Source organism: Oncorhynchus kisutch, linkage group LG3 (assembly GCF_002021735.2).
Source record: "Oncorhynchus kisutch isolate 150728-3 linkage group LG3, Okis_V2, whole genome shotgun sequence".
Taxonomy (NCBI): domain Eukaryota; kingdom Metazoa; phylum Chordata; class Actinopteri; order Salmoniformes; family Salmonidae; genus Oncorhynchus; species Oncorhynchus kisutch.
Window position 1 is genome coordinate 67,536,268 of NC_034176.2, and position 17,294 is coordinate 67,553,561.

Sequence of the window (17,294 nt, forward strand, 5' to 3'; positions counted from 1 at the left end):
CATTTGGGTTTCCAGTCTTAAATTGAATTCATCTATTTATTCTATTCCCCAGACAATGGCACAGTCCCCGAACGTTGCCATGAATACAAATAAAGGACTGAAATTAAACCTCAGTTATTGACTGTATGTATCATCTTAAATGCAAAATGAAACACTTTGACAAGGTTACACAGTCTGATCCAGTGGTCCATGAAAGAAACGGTGAGAACAAGTTGTGATTTCTCTTCACTTTGCTCCACCTTTAATTAGTCTCAAAGAAGGTTCAAGGCAATATAAAATAGTTGATTGTAATTCTCAACAAACAAACATTCCTCGCTTATTCCCCAGCACGCTGGTGCTGAAGCAAATCCAATTTCGCCCCATGTCTCCGAGCTGCTATTGGGGGGGGGGGGGGGCTGACTTCACCAGTGTGACTAGCTACATTTAATTCCCCTCCGGAGTTCACAGCTCTGTCGCACACAGCTCGCTAGCTAACTCTCCAGGCACTCTGATTTGACTTAAGCAGTTTACAATCACGCTACAGAGGGAGGAGGGGAACCCGGGGCCCTGCGATGGAGAAGTATGGAGAGGTATAGCTGGTGCTGCTTGCTGTTAGTGTGTGTAGAGTGTGTGTAGAGTGGGTTTAGTAAGGCTACTGTGGAGTGAGGTACGAGGAGTAGAGAGTATGCAGTATTTAGGTTTAGTGGGAGGATGTAGCTGTAGCAAAGGTGTAATAATGTTGTGGTGTTTTAAGGGTGTAGTGTGCATGTAACAAGGGTGCAGTCAGGCAAAACAGTGTTCTAGATGGGGTGCTGCTGTCTGAGAGCCTAGTCTGAGAGTCTCAGCCCAGGTGGTTCTCGGTGGCAGATAGTATCTGTGTAGTCAGTTTACACTGTCTCTATGATAAGGACATGGATAGTCTCTGCTGCTACTTCCTCTGCTTATTCTTATGTATGACAGCAGCTCATATCACTGGATAAATTATGGAAAAATCTCAAGGCACAGTGTGAGATTTCAAAGGCAGGACAATTTGTTCATGTGCCAATATTTAATGCAGTAAGAATGGTCAATTTAGGTATAGGAAAAAGACAAATGCCAATGTCCAAGACCATTACAAGAACCTGGATAATTTTCATGGTAATTTCCACTTTTGAGTCAGATGTGAGCAGGATTTTCTGAGTGAGATGAATCTACACAGATCAAAGCTTTGGCCATGGTTATCTGACACTAAAGGCCTTGGTATCTGACACTGAAGGGTTTGGATGAGAGGAAAATAGTAGGAGGGCACTTTTCAGACAAATTACATTAAATTGCGGCAGCATTCTAGAGAAATGGCTGTGTGAGAACGGCAAGGCATCAAACATGGTGTTTGACCAAAGGTCAAGTATGATAAGGAGAGAATACCAAAAGGCCCGTGTAGAAGTCTCTCTGTACCATTACCCTGCTAGCTGATTGTCCACGAACAGACACTCAGAGGGTGGCTCTGAGAGATGTATGCGGAGTCTGGTCTGTCTGGTCTGGGACTGATGCTACATGCTGAGTGACGAGTCTGCCTACCTATCTGTCTATGTCTTTGTCTGCCTAGTGCCACAGGAGGTTGTAAGCCTATCTGGTGCCACAGGATGCAGTCTGCCTCCCATGGGGATTTTGCCATTTTCTGTTATGATTGATGTCTAATGCAGCCTGACACATTTCTCATGGGCCACATCACCCAAACAAATCAAATATATTTATGAAGCCCTTCTTACATCAGCTGATATCTCAAAGTGCTGTACAGAAACCCAGTCTAAAACCCCAAACAGCAAGCAATGCAGGTGTAGAAGCACGGTGGCTGGGAAAAATGCCCTAGAAAGGCCAAAACCTAGGAAGAAACCTAGAGAGGAACCAGGTTATGAGGGGTGGCCAGTCCTCTTCTGGCTATGCCGGGTGGAGATTATAACAGAACATGGCCACGATGTTCAAATGTTCATAAATGACCAGCATGGTCAAATAATAATAATCACAGTAGTTGTCGAGGGTGCAACAAGTCAGCACCTCAGGAGTAAATGTCAGTTGGCTTTTCATAGCCGATCATTGAGAGTATCTCTCTACCACTCCTGCTGTCTCTAGAGAGTTGAAAACAGGTCTGGGACAGGTAGCACGTCCGGTGAACAGGTCTGGGTTCCATAGCCGCAGGCAGAACAGTTGAAACTGGAGCAGCAGCATGGCCAGGTGGACTGGGGACAGCAAGGAGTCATCATGCCAGGTAGTCCTGAGGCATGGTCCTAGGGCTCAGGTCCTCCGAGAGAGAGCGAGCGAGAGAAAGAGAATTAGAGAGCATACTTAAATTCACACAGGACACCGGATAAGACAGGAGAAATACTGCAGATATAACAGACTGACCCTAGCCCCCCACACAAACTACTGCAGCACAAATGCTAGAGGCTGAGACAGGAGGGGTCAGGAGACACTGTGGCCCCATCCAATGATACCCCCGGACAGGGCCAAACCAGCAGGATATAACCCCACCCACTTTGCCCAAAAAGATCTCCGTCATGGCACAACCCAAGGGGGGGGCGCCAACCCAGACAGGAAGACCATGTCAGCGACTCAACCCACTCAAGTGACGCACCCCTCCTAGGGACGGCATGGAAGAGCACCAGTAAGCCAGTGACTCAGCCCCTGTAATAGGGTTAGAGGCACAGAATCCCAGTGGAGAGAGGGGAACCAGCCAGGCAGAGACAGCAAGGGCGGTTCGTTGCTCCAGAGCCTTTCCGTTACCTTTACACTCCTGGGCCAGACTACACTCAATCATATGACCTACTGAAGAGATGAGTCTTCAGTAAAGACTTAAAGGTTGAGACCGAGTCTGCGTCTCCTACATGGGTAGGCAGACCATTCCATAAAAATTGAGCTCTATAGGAGAAAGCCATGCCTCCAGCTGTTTGCTTAGAAATTCTAGGGACAATTAGGAGGCCTGCGTCTTGTGACCGTAGCATACGTGTAGGTATGTACGGCAGGACCAAATTGGAAATATGGGTAGGAGCAAGCCCATGTAATGCTTTGTAGGTTAGCAGTAAAACCTTGAAATCAGCCCTTGCCTTAACAGTGTAGGGAGGCTAGCACTGGAGTAATATGATCAAATTGTTTGGTTCTAGCCAGGATTCTAGCAGACGTATTTAGCACTAACTGAAGTTTATTTGGTGCTTTAGCCGGAAAGTAGAGCATTGCAGTATTCTAACCTAGAAGTAACAAGCATGGTTTTATTTTTCTGCATCATTTTTGGACAGAAAGTTTCTGATTTTCGCAATGTTACGTAGATGGAAAAAAGCTGTTCTTGAAACAGTCAAGATATGTTCATCAAAAGAGAGATCAGGGTCCAGAGTAACGCCATGGTCCTTCAGTTTTATTTGAGACGACTGTACAACCATCAAGATTAATTGTCAGATTCAACAGAAGATCTCTTTGTTTCTTGGGACCTAGAACAAGCATCTCTGTTTTGTCCGGATTTAAAAGTAAAAAGTTTGCAGCCATCCACTTCCTTATGTCTGAAACACAGGCTTCGAGCGAGGGCAATTTTGGGGCTTCACCATGTTTCATTGAAATGTACAGCTGTGTGTCATCCGCATAGCAGTGAAAGTTAACATTATGTTTTCGAATGACATCCCCAAGAGGTAAAATATATAGTGAAAACAATAGTGGTCCTAAAACGGAACCTTGAGGAACACCGGCATTTACAGTTGATTTGTTAGAGGACAAACCATTCACAGAGACAAATTGATATCTTTCTGACAGATAAGATCTAAACCAGGCCAGAACTTGTCCATGTAGACCAATTTGGATTTCTAATCTCTCCAAAAGAATGTGGTGATTGATGGCATCAAAAACAGCACTAAGGTCTAGGAGCACGAGGACAGATGCAGAGCCTCGGTCTGACGCCATTAAAAGGTCATTTGCCACCTTCACAAGTGCAGTCTCAGTGCTATGATGGGGTCTAAAACCAGACTGAAGCATTTTGTATACATTGTTTGTCTTCAGGAAGTTAGTGAGTTGCAGCGCAACTTCTTCTAAAATTTTAGCGAGGAATGGAAGATTCGATATAGGCCGATTTAGTTTAAAAAAATATATTTTCTGCATTGAGGTTTGGCTTTTTCAAGAGGCTTTATTACTGCCACTTTTAGTGAGTTTGGTACACATCCGCTGGATAGAGAGCCGTTTATTATGTTCAACATAGGAGGGCCAAGCACAGGAAGCAGCTCTTTCAGTTGTTTAGTTGGAATAGGATCCAGTATGCAGCTTGAAGGTTTAGAGGCCATGATTATTTTCATCAGTGTCAAGAGATATAGTACTAAAACACTTGAGTGTCTCCCTCTCTGTCTCTCTCTGTCTCTCTCTCTGTCTCTCTCTCCTGGCAGAGTTGTGCAGACTCAGGACAACTGAGCTTTGGAGGAATATGCAGATTTAAAGAGGAGTCCGTAATTTGCTTTCTAATGATCATGATCTTTTCCTCAAAGAAGTTCATGAATTTATTACTGCTGAAGTGAAAGCCATCCACTCTTGGGGAATGCTGCTTTTTAGTTAGCTTTGCATCAAAAATGTATCAAAAATAAATGTAGGATTGTTCTTATTTTCCTCAATTAAGTTGGAAAAATAGGATGATTGAGCAGCAGTGAGGGCTCTTCAATACTGCACGGTACTGTCTTTCCAAGCTGTGGCGCCATTTCCGTTCCAATTTTCTGAAAGCTTGCTTCAGAGCTTGGGTATTTTCTGTATACCAGGGAGCTAGTTTCTTATGACAAATGTTTTTAGGGGTGCAACTGCATCTAGGGTATTGCGCAATGTTAAATTGAGTACCTCCGTTGGCTGATTTTTGTCCTCTGACGTCCTTGGGTAGGCAGAGGGAGTCTGGAAGGGCATCAAGTAATCTTTGTGTTGTCTGAGAATTTATAGCACGACTTTTGATGCTCCTTGGTTGGGGTCTGAGCAGATTATTTGTTGCAATTGCAAACGTAATAAAATTGTTGTCCAGGGTTATGAGGAAAAACATTAAGATCCACAACATTTATTCCAAGGGACAAAACTAGGTCCAGAGTATGACAAAACCCACTCAGTCGATGATGGCTCCGAAAACCTTTTGGAGTGGAAATGTGGACTTTTCCATGTGAATATTGAAGTCACCAAAAATTAGAATATTATCTGCTATGACTACAAGGTGACCATATCCCCATAACATTTACGATAGCAAATTAAAATTTACAATAAATCCCCCAACGTTTTTGTCTTTTCTGAGCTTCTAGTCATGAAATCTATGCTGCCTACCCAATCACTTTTTATTGCTACTGTTTACAGGCCTCCTGGGCCATCTACAGTGTTCCTCACTGAGTTCCCTGAATTCCAATAGGAGATTATGATCAGTGATTAATTCATTGACTATAACTGCCTTTGAATTGAGGGATCTAACATTAATAAGCCCTATTTTGAGATGTGAGGTATCACAATCTCTTTCAATAATGGCAGGAATGGAGGAGGTCTTAGTTTAGTTTTGCCCAACCTAGGTCAAGGCACAGACACGGTCTCAATAGGGATAGCTGAGCTGACTACACTGACTGTGCTTGTGGCAGACTCCACTAAGCTGGCAGGCTGGCTAACAGCCTGCTGCCTGGCCTGCAACCTATTTCATTGTGGAGCTAGGGGAGTTAGACAGGGCTCTATGTTTTGTAGATAAGATGAGAGCATCCCTCCAGCTTGGATGGAGTCCGTCACTCCTCAACAGGCCAGGCTTGGTCCTGTTTGTGGGTGAGTCCCAGAAGGAAGGCCAATTATCTACAAATTGGGAGGGGCAAAAAACAGTTTTCAACCAGCGATTGAGTTGTGAGACACTGCTGTAGAGCTCATCACTCCCCTTAACTGGGAGGGGGCCAGAGATAATTACTCGATGCCGACACATCTTTCTAGCTGATTTACACGCTGAAGCTATGTTGCGCTTGGTGACCTCTGACTCTTTCATCCTAACATTGTTGGTGCCGACATGGATAACAATATCTCTACACTCTCCAGTTTTAGCTTTAGCCAGCACCATCTTCAGAATAGCCTTAATGTCGGTAGACCTGCCCCTGGTAAGCAGTGTGTGATCGCTGGATGATTCGTTTTAAGTCTAATACTGCGGGTAATGGAGTCGCCAATGACTAGGGTTTTCAATTTGTCAGAGCTAATGGTGGGAGCCTGCGGCGTCTCAGACCCCATAACAGGAGGAGTAGAGACCAGAGAAGGCTCGACCTCTGACTCCGACTCGCTGCTTAATGGGGAGAACTGGTTTAAAGTTTCTGTCGGCTGAATGAGCGACACCGGTTGAGCATTCCTACAGCATTTCCCTCCAGAAGCAATGAGAAAGTTGTCCGGCTGCGGGGACCGTGTGAGGGGATTTATACTAACATTACTATCTGTACTTCCTGGTGGCACAGACGCTGTTTCATCCTTTCCTACACTGAAATTACCCTTGCCTAACGCTTGCGTCTGAAGCTGGGATTGTAGCACAGCTATCCTCGCCGTAAGGCGATCGTTCTCCTGTAAATTATGAGTACAGCGACTGCAATTAGAAGGCATCATGTTAATGTTACTACTTAGCATCAACTGTTGGAAGTCCTGACGAACCATGTCCAGATAAAACGTCCGGAGTGAAAAAGTTGAATGAAAAAAAGTTGAATGAGGGGAAAAAGTAAAAACGGTAAAGTTGTCAGGTAGCAAAGTAAGTTTGGCAACAAAACGCACAGGAGCACGTAAACAAGTTGTGACCAGAAAACACTCATCTATATATTTCTTTTTGGTGACGATCGCTGTATATAAACAATTATGAACTTGGTGGTTCGAGCCCTGAATGCTGATTGGCTAACAGCCGTGATATATCAGACCGTATACCACTGGTATGACAAACATAAAAAAATTTCCTGCTCTAATTACGTTGGTAACAAGTTTATAATAGCAATAAGGCACCTCAGGGGTTTGAGGTTTGCTTAATTTGATAATGCAAAGTTTGATCATTTTCGTCATCTCGCTTGCGTGTCTTGTAATGGCTCTTTAGACTCTATTGACTGGTTTTGGTGTTTTCTACTCTACAGTACAATACTAATCATCGTGACCTGAATGCCAAAGGTGCATGGGAGCTGGGCTACACTGGGAAGGGAGTGGTGGTGTCCATCCTGGATGATGGTATAGAGAAGAACCACCCAGACCTTATATCAAACTATGTGAGTATCACCGTCATCTTACCCCTGGCTTCAAAGCTGGAGCTGCTGCATCTCAATAGTTTAAGGTGGCGTCCTTTCCATGATCCATGTTGAGGAGAGGAGGCCATTTTGGACTATTGGAATTCACCCCTAGACTTTTGCTCCTCTTATCATAGATGAGTGATTCTGATTGTCCCTGTCTGCCTGTAGGACCCAGACGCCAGCTATGATGTGAACGATGGAGATCCAGACCCTCAGCCACGATACACACAACTCAACGACAACCGGTAAGACCCTGATTTTAAAAAAGACACTGTTTCAGTGACAGCAGAATTTGATCTCCCCGTGCCTATCTGAATTCTTTATTCAAATCTACCAGTCACATCAATGCATGATTATCATGGAAAAATCTGAGTCACGTCGTGTGCCAATGCCACATAATGATTCAGTTCTGAGAGGAGAGATGTGTAGGACACAGGAAACGTCACGCCTCTACATGAATAGGCTGTTTCATTGTGATGTCCTGATAAAAATACTGTATTTTCTCATGCAGTCAGCTGAGAGAGGGAGCGAGACAAAGCCGAAAGTGGTGGTGGTATAATGGAGTGAGTTATGGTCACCATCACTCTGGCTTGGGTCCAGGTCTGTCAGGTGTTGGGCTACCCACTACTGTTAGAGCAGAGCTTCTCTGCCTGGAAAGGGAAGTGCACTCAATGAATATGTTGAATGTGACAGTTGAGATATTTTAATAAGCCGGGAGACCGATTGAAGTAGTAGACTCTTAGAGGGCCGGAGAACATCTCAATGGGTTTTGGGTCTCCCCCCAATCGAGAGCAAGCACATGTGCTTTAGAGTCTTAAATCACCCAGCTGCTACCAGGGCATTTCTGTAGCCTAGTTAAGTGGAGTAAATCTCCTGGGATTAAGTGAATTTGTGAAGAAAGCAGCTTTACTGCAGTGGCCTGAGCAGATGGCATTAAGACTTGTTTACTACCACCCCGATGTCTTCTCTGCTGCCCTGAATTGATCGATTTAATTTCATCAGCGTTAACGAAATACGACAAATCTCCTGTCTCTGGAAAGGCCTGCTCCCCTCGTTTCGCTCCCCTGCGTGCTTCCCCTTTCTGACTTTTAAATTGTGATTTTCCGTAATCTGCTGGTTTCGGGCTGCTAGCCAAATACCCTTTTTTACATTTATCTTGAGGCTGACCATGGATGGTGATGACAGACAAAGGTTATAGTTAGACGCTGGTGGAAATCAAAGGTCTCCAACTGAGACCGCATGGGTCTGGAGCAGGCACTGTCCACGTGGAGGCCAGACTGGTGTAAGGAGAGATGGAGATGACCTCAAGTAAAACGACAGTGTACATTACTTCCTACGCTAGTGTGTATAGCCATAGATCTTGAGCCTCCTGCTGTCAAAGAGAGAAAGTGAAACGGCGGAGTAAGAGCCAACGCCAATGGAGCTCTGCCACTGACCACACACACACACACACACATCCGTTATTATGATTCCCCCAGCATACACACAGCCAACAGACAGTTGATTCCCCTATCCCCCACACGCAGTGGAGTAAATGCCTTTGGACTGAGAATCCTCCTGGCTTGTCCTCTCCTCCCTGCCTAGCTCACCCCAGCCCTTATCTGCGGCCACCCAGCTCTGCCTCTCTTCCCCGTGGCAGGACTGAGGTAGGTGTGTGTGTGTGTGTGTGTAACTGCGTGGGGTTTGTGTAGGCGTGTGTGTAAACACCATGTGGGCAGGCTGGAGCTCTGTAAGGCTGTGTAAGGGTCTGTTCTCTGCAGAAAGCCTAGTTCTGTTCACCTCCATAAAGCTCCCTTTCTTCCCCTGCATGAGGACGCTCCTCTGCAGCAATGTGGCCATTCAGCCCTGTGTTTCTCAAGTCAACATGTGATCTGGCCTTGTGGGTCTGCAGCCTTACTGTCTTAGAACAGGAGGACCAGTCTCTCTAGGGGCCTCTGCTGTGAGCTAAAATTGGAATTGGGGGGGTTTTCTTTTTATGTATTGAATGTTTCCCAAATCCCCTTCCCCAGCTGGGAGGCTTTACAGCTAGGTATAGCACCTGATAATCTCCACAAGATTTGAACTGAGGTTCTCTTGTTATTGATTTTGTCAACTGAGGCTTTTCTGTTATTTGAGATATTTTGGTAAAGCAGTTTGAAGTAGACTTGAGTTTTTTTTTTTTTTTACATTCTGGAGGAAGTTGATTTTATCACGCGGTGCTGTAACTGCTGTACTATGGCTGATATCATGTTATTCATATTTTAATTAAAAAGAGCCAGGGAGTTGGCTCATTTGAATTTGCCACTTTGAATAGTGCATTACATTAAGTTGGCTTGCTGCAAGATACCATCAAGGACAAAAAACTTAGATTAACTGTACTGTAGTTGTACACACAGTAATGTAGCTGTATATTGGGTGAACATTGGATATTGCTGGTAGCAGTAAGTGTTGGTGATCATCATCTGACCACCTTTTCTCAGGCCTCCAGGGTGCCAGTGCTCTGTGTCTGTTAGTGCAAGACAGAAAGAGCTCTTGCTTTGTAACAGGAGGCGTGTGTGTTTGTGCGTAGTATTTGCTTTCCGCTGTATCCCTGTCACATGTCAGGTTGTGTACACACAGCATGAAATGTCTAGTACACACACATGTTTGTCTGTGCCAAGGCTGCAGGTGCCAAGTAAAATTGTTAAATTGATGTTATAAGTTTGCATTCTGACTTATCAAATATTGCTATCAGTTAGAGGAGGAGAACGCTTGTTCTTCATTACAGCCCATCATTTCTTTGGAACATTAAATCCCTCTTCCTAATGTTCCCGGTCATCAGTGTTGGGAGGAAGGCTCTATTTATCAGGAGCACTCCACAGAACAACGCAGGTTGATTCATTTTACAGCGTCTCAGATTAGTTACACAAGATGTTTGCCTTGTATTCCCCCTCTGCCTCTGTTCCATAAACACTGAGAGACCTTTTGTCCTGTAGGTCAACTCATTAGTCAGCTGATTAAGTAGGAGCGGGGCCGGAGCAGTTGTCCAGATTTACCTCGAGGCAGAGGCCCGGCAGGCAGGCAGTGAGCAGAGAGCCTAATGATCAGCTGGGGCCACTGGCCCAGCCTCAGAGAGCACAAATGATTTTCTTCTCAGTAATTAATTCAAGTTAGGAAAAGCAGAGCGAGTGGAAGGAGCGCCTTGCCAAGCTATCAATAGCCCAATATGCCATCTGAGAGAGAAGAAAGAGCTCTCACACAAAGACGAACTACGGCCCAGGCTCAAATGGAACCCTATTCGCTATGTAGGGCACTGCTTTTGGCATCATTAAAAAGTAGTACACTATGGGTAGTAAGGTGTCCATTTTGGATTTTAACCAATTGGATCTGCCTTAGGAAATGTGATTATGTTACGCAACGATAATAGGTCTAACTTTATGTATGACCTGAAAGGATGTAATGGCTGTTAGCACTGTGTTTCTGATCTGTAGGAAACCTCTAAAGTTCCACCTGTAGTTTTTCCCACATTAATTAATTTGTTTATTCCATTATGTCTCCTTTTCAGGCTCCGTTTGAAATATTGTCTTCATGGAAGTTCCACCTGTGGTTTTCCCCCTCGTATAAACATTTATTATGCTAATGTAAGACCTTTCAGGAGGCAGCTGGTTGCCATGGGGATGTGAGCACCAAATTGGCTGCATCATCCCGAAAGTTCATCAAACTGTTTCCTTTTGGTTTCAGCCCTCTAGTTCCACACCAGTATGGGAGCCATGTTCTATTGAAACTGATAACTATGAAATATGAGTTCCAGCTAAGGAGAAAGCCAAATCAGCATTCTCACAGCACAATGATAATGTTGTTTTACCTTACCATGGAAATCAGCTTTCTTGTTTTATTTTAATATGCCCTTCGGTTAAGTTTGTCCAAACTTCTGGGAAGTTTGTCTTGTTTCTCTCTGAGTTTATCATTCCAACACCGTCTCCAGTATCCTTTCCTCAGTTTACCTTTATCTATTACTTTCTGGCCAGCTCAGTTGAAAACTGGCTTTGTCAGTGGTGTTAAGACTGGCGATGGAGATGGCCTTGTCTCTGCTCCAGTAGTTCTGGTCAGGCTGACTTGCAGCTCCTCAGGGACCAGCCTCATTTCTTGCTCTGCTGCAGCCCAGACAAAGGAAGGATGGAGTTGCCCCTTCACACTGAGTTTAGGTTTGTTTTTGAGTTTTCCCCCTACGGGTGAGGCTTTGGGCATGGCAAGCTCATCCTAGATCCGTGCCTAATGGTAAATTCTGCCAGGAGGAACGGCCAGCTAGAGGTCTGACGGAGATGGATTATTTGACCTACTGCAGTTGTCAATTAAAGCAAGGACGAAGACAATTGACCCAGCGTCATCACATAAAATTAAAATTAGCACTTGGACTAATTCAATGTCAGTTTTGAGTTCTAGCCTAGGATTTGGGGCGCTGATCCAAGATTTGTGCCCATGTTCCAGACTACAGTAGAGCAATTACTCAGAGTTAGTCTGTTTCAAAGTGACTTTGGTGAGGTATTACCCTATGGGTTTATCGTAGTGCCTAGACACTGCCTGTCTGCTTTCAGTTGAGCCTGTGTTTGAGTCTTCGAGTAGAATGTGTTTCCTCCACACAGTGATGTGATGCAAGTAGGGCTGTCTGTTCTTTGAATGAATGCTAATCTAATGGTTAGCTTTGGGCTGGCTGCCAGCTGTAGCTATGTATAAGTCTGAGTCTTCTCTCCAGACATGTGTGTCTGTAATCAGATATTGCCTGTTGTGTTCAACTTATTGACATGGCTTTTTGTTGCTCTTATCCCTCTAGATAAATATCCCCATTGTGTAGAGACTGCAGAGCATTGTTACACAATTAGTCAAAGATTCAGAGGATATTATTAATGCTGTGGCTGCGAATAGTGTTTTGGTCCCCGCCCCTCTTGAAAACCTATGGATCCGGATCACATTCTGCATGTTATTTTACACACACATGTTTTCTATGTTGCTGCTGCTCACACTCCACCTCCCTTCACATTTCTCTATGTTGCTGCTGCTCACACTCCACCTCCCTTCACATTTCTCTGTTGCTGTGGCTCACACTCCACCTCCCTTCACATTTCTCTGTTGCTGCGGCTCACACTCCACCTCCCTTCACATTTCTGTTTGCTGCTGCTCACACTCCACCTCCCTTCACATTTCTCTGTTGCTGCGGCTCACACTCCACCTCCCTTCACATTTCTCTGTTGCTGCGGCTCACACTCCACCTCCCTTCACATTTCTGTTTGCTGCGGCTCACACTCCACCTCCCTTCACATTTCTCTGTTGCTGCCGCTCACACTCCACCTCCCTTCACATTTCTGTTTTCTGCGGCTCACACTCCACCTCCCTTCACATTTCTGTTTGCTGCGGCTCACACTCCACCTCCCTTCACATTTTCTCTATGTTGCTGCTGCTCACACTCCACCTCCCTTCACATTTTCTCTATGTTGCTGCGGCTCACACTCCACCTCCCTTCACATTTCTCTGTTGCTGCGGCTCACACTCCACCTCCCTTCACATTTCTCTGTTGCTGCGGCTCACACTCCACCTCCCTTCACATTTCTCTGTTGCTGCGGCTCACACTCCACCTCCCTTCACATTTCTCTGTTGCTGCGGCTCACACTCCACCTCCCTTCACATTTCTCTGTTGCTGCGGCTCACACTCCACCTCCCTTCACATTTCTCTCTTTTACTCACTCTCTTCTGAACCATGGTGATAGCCTCTGCCTCATAGTTCTGAACAGCTGAAATAAAAACCCTGCAGCGATTTGAACGAACATTCAAGGCCATTAGGAAGGCTACAACCTTCTATGTCTGTAACGGATATTACAGTTGCACAAGCAGGACGCAGTCCCCTATACATTGCATTGGAGCAAAAACAATTAGCATTTTGTGTGATGATGTAGGCTAATCTTTGTAGTTGCTGCCATATTGTAGCCACAAGCCAGAGTTGCTGAAAAAGAACACTACTACTTTGACTGCATGTCTGCCACTTGCTTAACCAATGTTGGCAATGATGGCGAAACAGGAACATTATAATCACTAATTAGACTGCGTGTCTATGTCTTGCTTGTGTTTGATATGCTGCCTAAATGGCTGCATGTAACTGCCCACTTGAGGTTTGCATTGGTGCAAAAAGCAATCTGCAAGTTTGTACGAACATGTTGATCATTTATTTTGTGTACAATGCAAATAGCTGCATGTAGCCGAACTCCCCTATTGATAAAAATAACATGAAATCACTCTTATGCTTAATATCCCACTGAGGCAAAGAATGCAGTAGTTGGAACATATCCTGGAAGCGGCAGTAGAGCACTGGGCAGCAGCTACGAAGGCGGCCCGAGGGGGCAGCAGCTACGAAGGCGGCCCGAGGGGGCAGCAGCTACGAAGGCGGCCCGAGGGGGCAGCAGCTACCTTTAAATAAAATCCTGCACATAAGTAGAGATCTTTAGCCACAGCAAATCGAGTTTCCAGAAATTCTGGAAACGCAGCCACTGTATTTTTAACCTCAAATATGAGACGTGTGTGAGACTCCGAGAGGGTTAATAAACATTGTTATTCAACATGCCTGTAACAGATGGTCCAGGGATTGGATCAGAGCTGATCTCATTACGAACAGTAACCGTTGAATAAAACTGAAGGGATAACTATAATCTATTACTGATGATGCACCTCTCTACATGCTGTAATTTATATCATACCAGCACGGTGTGATTGAGTCTTTGTGTTGAACGTGAGTGTCAGTGTATTCTTTCATGAAATATAAGATGGAGGCCGACCCACTCACATGAGTCAGTGTCTGATCCCAGGCAAGTACATTTAGTTCATCTATATTATATATCATTGATGGTTGTTTTATGGAAGGCGTTTAACTGCACACTTTACAGCAGTAATATAAAGTAGAGTTTTTGTCCTCTGGTCTGTGACTGATGGTAAGTGAGTCTGCCAGTGTGTCAGATCAGTCCAGACTGTCAGTGAGACGTGTCAGGGGGATATTAAGGCTCTGTGATGTTAATTTATCTCACTGTGACTTGATGATGAAAGATGCCCTCCTCCTCCCCTGTGTGAGTGAGAGACGTCACTTTGTTCTGCTAGAGTGGAGCGCAGTGTGTTTTGATAGGCCAATACATCTGAGTCCCCTCGTATAGCCTACACCAGAGCTCTGCTCAGTAACAACCTCTGTAACCACACCACAAGGTTGGGTTCAATTCCATGTCAATGCCAGGCTGAGGCAATGGAGGAAATCAAATCAATTGAAATTCAATTTGGCTGCAGGTAGCCTAGTGGTTATGAGCATTGGGCCAGTAACCAAAAGGTCGCTGGTTCGAATCCCTGAGCCGACTAGGTGAAACATCTGTCAATGTGCCCTTGAGCAGGACACTTAACCCTATTTGCTCCTGTAAGTCACTCTGGATAAGTGATTACAAATGTCAAATGTAACAGTACATTGTCATATATATAATCTTGGTAATGTTCTGTATGTTTTTGTGCTTCCAATGGATCAAGAAATGAGTTGGAATTGACCTGGACTCAGGCCAGCTGGTTGAACCCCCAGTGGTTATTAGGCTGGAAGCCTGGAACATAGTATAACAGAGTTCCACTTACCTTCAGAGTTACAGATACGGAATGCCTTCCTAATATTAAGTCAAGACAATCATCCAAAACACACAATCAAATGTGAAGTTTTGTAATGGCCTAGTCAAAGTACAGACCTAATCCCAATTGAGATGTGACAGCAGTTGAAACGAGCAGTTCATGCTTGAAAGCTGAGTTAAAGTAGTTCTGCATGCACGAGTGTGCCTAAATTCCTCTACAGCGATATGAGAGACAAATCAACAACTACAGGAAGCATTTGGTTGCAGCTAAAGGTGGCACAACTGCATGGACTCTACAAGGTATCAAATGCTTTCCACAGGAATGCTGGCCCATGTTGACACAATTGTGGGAAGCAGTGTCAAGTTGGCTAGATGTCCTTTGGGTAATGGACCATTCTTGATACAGACGGGAAACTGTTGAGCGTGAAAAACCCAGCAGCGCTGCAGTCCTTGACACAAATCTGTGTGCCTGGCACCTACTACCATAATCCATTCAAAGGCACGAAAATCTTTTGTCTTGCCCATTCACCCTCTGAATGGCACACATACACAATCCATGTCTCAATTGTCTCATGGCTTAAAAATCTTTCTTTAACCTGTCTCCACCACTTAATTTACACTAATTTAAGTGGATTTAACAAGTGACAACAATAAGGAATTATAGCTTTCACATGGTCAGTCTGTCTTTGTACATTCCTCCATTACAGAAGACTTCACAAACCATTTCTTAAGAAGATTTCATCAGCGGTTCCAGCACCTCCAAAAATCCCACTTTCATCCTTGACCCCCAGACTAGACCAGACCGGATGACCGTGGCATGTTTGCTTTGATCCCTCTCCATTGGAGCAGCAACCCACAGTCTGCAAAGGCCCACTCACTCGGAGGATGTGATTGACTGGGCTGTTGACTCGACCATTTATGTCCTCCACATTCTCTGAATGAGGAGGTCAGATAAGCACATTGTGGCTCTGAGATGGACTGCTGCTGTCCTGCGTTGCTGGCCAGTCGACACGCCACCATTTATTTTATTTATTTTTATTTCACCTTTATTTAACCAGGTAGGCAAGTTGAGAACAAGTTCTCATTTACAATTGCGACCTGGCCAAGATAAAGCAAAGCAGTTCGACACATACAACGACACAGAGTTTCACATGGAGTAAAACAAACATACAGTCAATAATACAGTATAAACAAGTCTATATACAGTGCCTTGCGAAAGTATTCGGCCCCCTTGAACTTTGCGACCTTTTGCCACATTTCAGGCTTCAAACATAAAGATATAAAACTGTATTTCTTTGTGAAGAATCAACAACAAGTGGGACACAATCATGAAGTGGAACGACATTTATTGGATATTTCAAACTTTTTTAACAAATCAAAAACTGAAAAATTGGGCGTGCAAAATTATTCAGCCCCCTTAAGTTAATACTTTGTAGCGCCACCTTTTGCTGCGATTACAGCTGTAAGTCGCTTGGGGTATGTCTCTATCAGTTTTGCACATCGAGAGACTGAATTTTTTTCCCATTCCTCCTTGCAAAACAGCTCGAGCTCAGTGAGGTTGGATGGAGAGCATTTGTGAACAGCAGTTTTCAGTTCTTTCCACAGATTCTCGATTGGATTCAGGTCTGGACTTTGACTTGGTCATTCTAACACCTGGATATGTTTATTTTTGAACCATTCCATTGTAGATTTTGCTTTATGTTTTGGATCATTGTCTTGTTGGAAGACAAATCTCCGTCCCAGTCTCAGGTCTTTTGCAGACTCATCAGGTTTTCTTCCAGAATGGTCCTGTATTTGGCTCCATCCATCTTCCCATCAATTTTAACCATCTTCCCTGTGCCTGCTGAAGAAAAGCAGGCCCAAACCATGATGCTGCCACCACCATGTTTGACAGTGGGGATGGTGTGTTCAGGGTGATGAGCTGTGTTGCTTTTACGCCAAACATAACGTTTTGCATTGTTGCCAAAAAGTTCAATTTTGGTTTCATCTGACCAGAGCACCTTCTTCCACATGTTTGGTGTGTCTCCCAGGTGGCTTGTGGCAAACTTTAAATGACACTTTTTATGGATATCTTTAAGAAATGGCTTTCTTCTTGCCACTCCTCCATAAAGGCCAGATTTGTGCAATATACGACTGATTGTTGTCCTATGGACAGAGTCTCCCACCTCAGCTGTAGATCTCTGCAGTTCATCCAGAGTGATCATGGGCCTCTTGGCTGCATCTCTGATCAGTCTTCTCCTTTGTATGAGCTGAAAGTTTAGAGGGACGGCCAGGTCTTGGTAGATTTGCAGTGGTCTGATACTCCTTCCATTTCAATATTATCGCTTGCACAGTGCTCCTTGGGATGTTTAAAGCTTGGGAAATCTTTTTGTATCCAAATCCGGCTTTAAACTTCTTCACAACAGTATCTCGGACCTGCCTGGTGTGTTCCTTGTTCTTCATGATGCTCTCTGCGCTTTTAACGGACCTCTGAGAC

The 17,294-nt window shown here is 44.6% G+C and overlaps 1 protein-coding gene across 3 annotated transcripts in view; it reads left to right on the top strand.

Moving 5' to 3' along the window:
* LOC109888393 (furin-1) overlaps positions 1-17,294 on the top strand; it is a 101,769-nt gene that overhangs the window by 65,153 nt on the left and 19,322 nt on the right. For all 3 annotated transcript variants that reach the window (XM_031812190.1, XM_031812199.1, XM_020479553.2), the window contains 2 exons: positions 7,074-7,202; positions 7,392-7,468. In XM_031812190.1, coding sequence (XP_031668050.1) covers positions 7,074-7,202; positions 7,392-7,468 — 206 coding nt within the window. The remainder of the gene's footprint in view (positions 1-7,073; positions 7,203-7,391; positions 7,469-17,294) is intronic.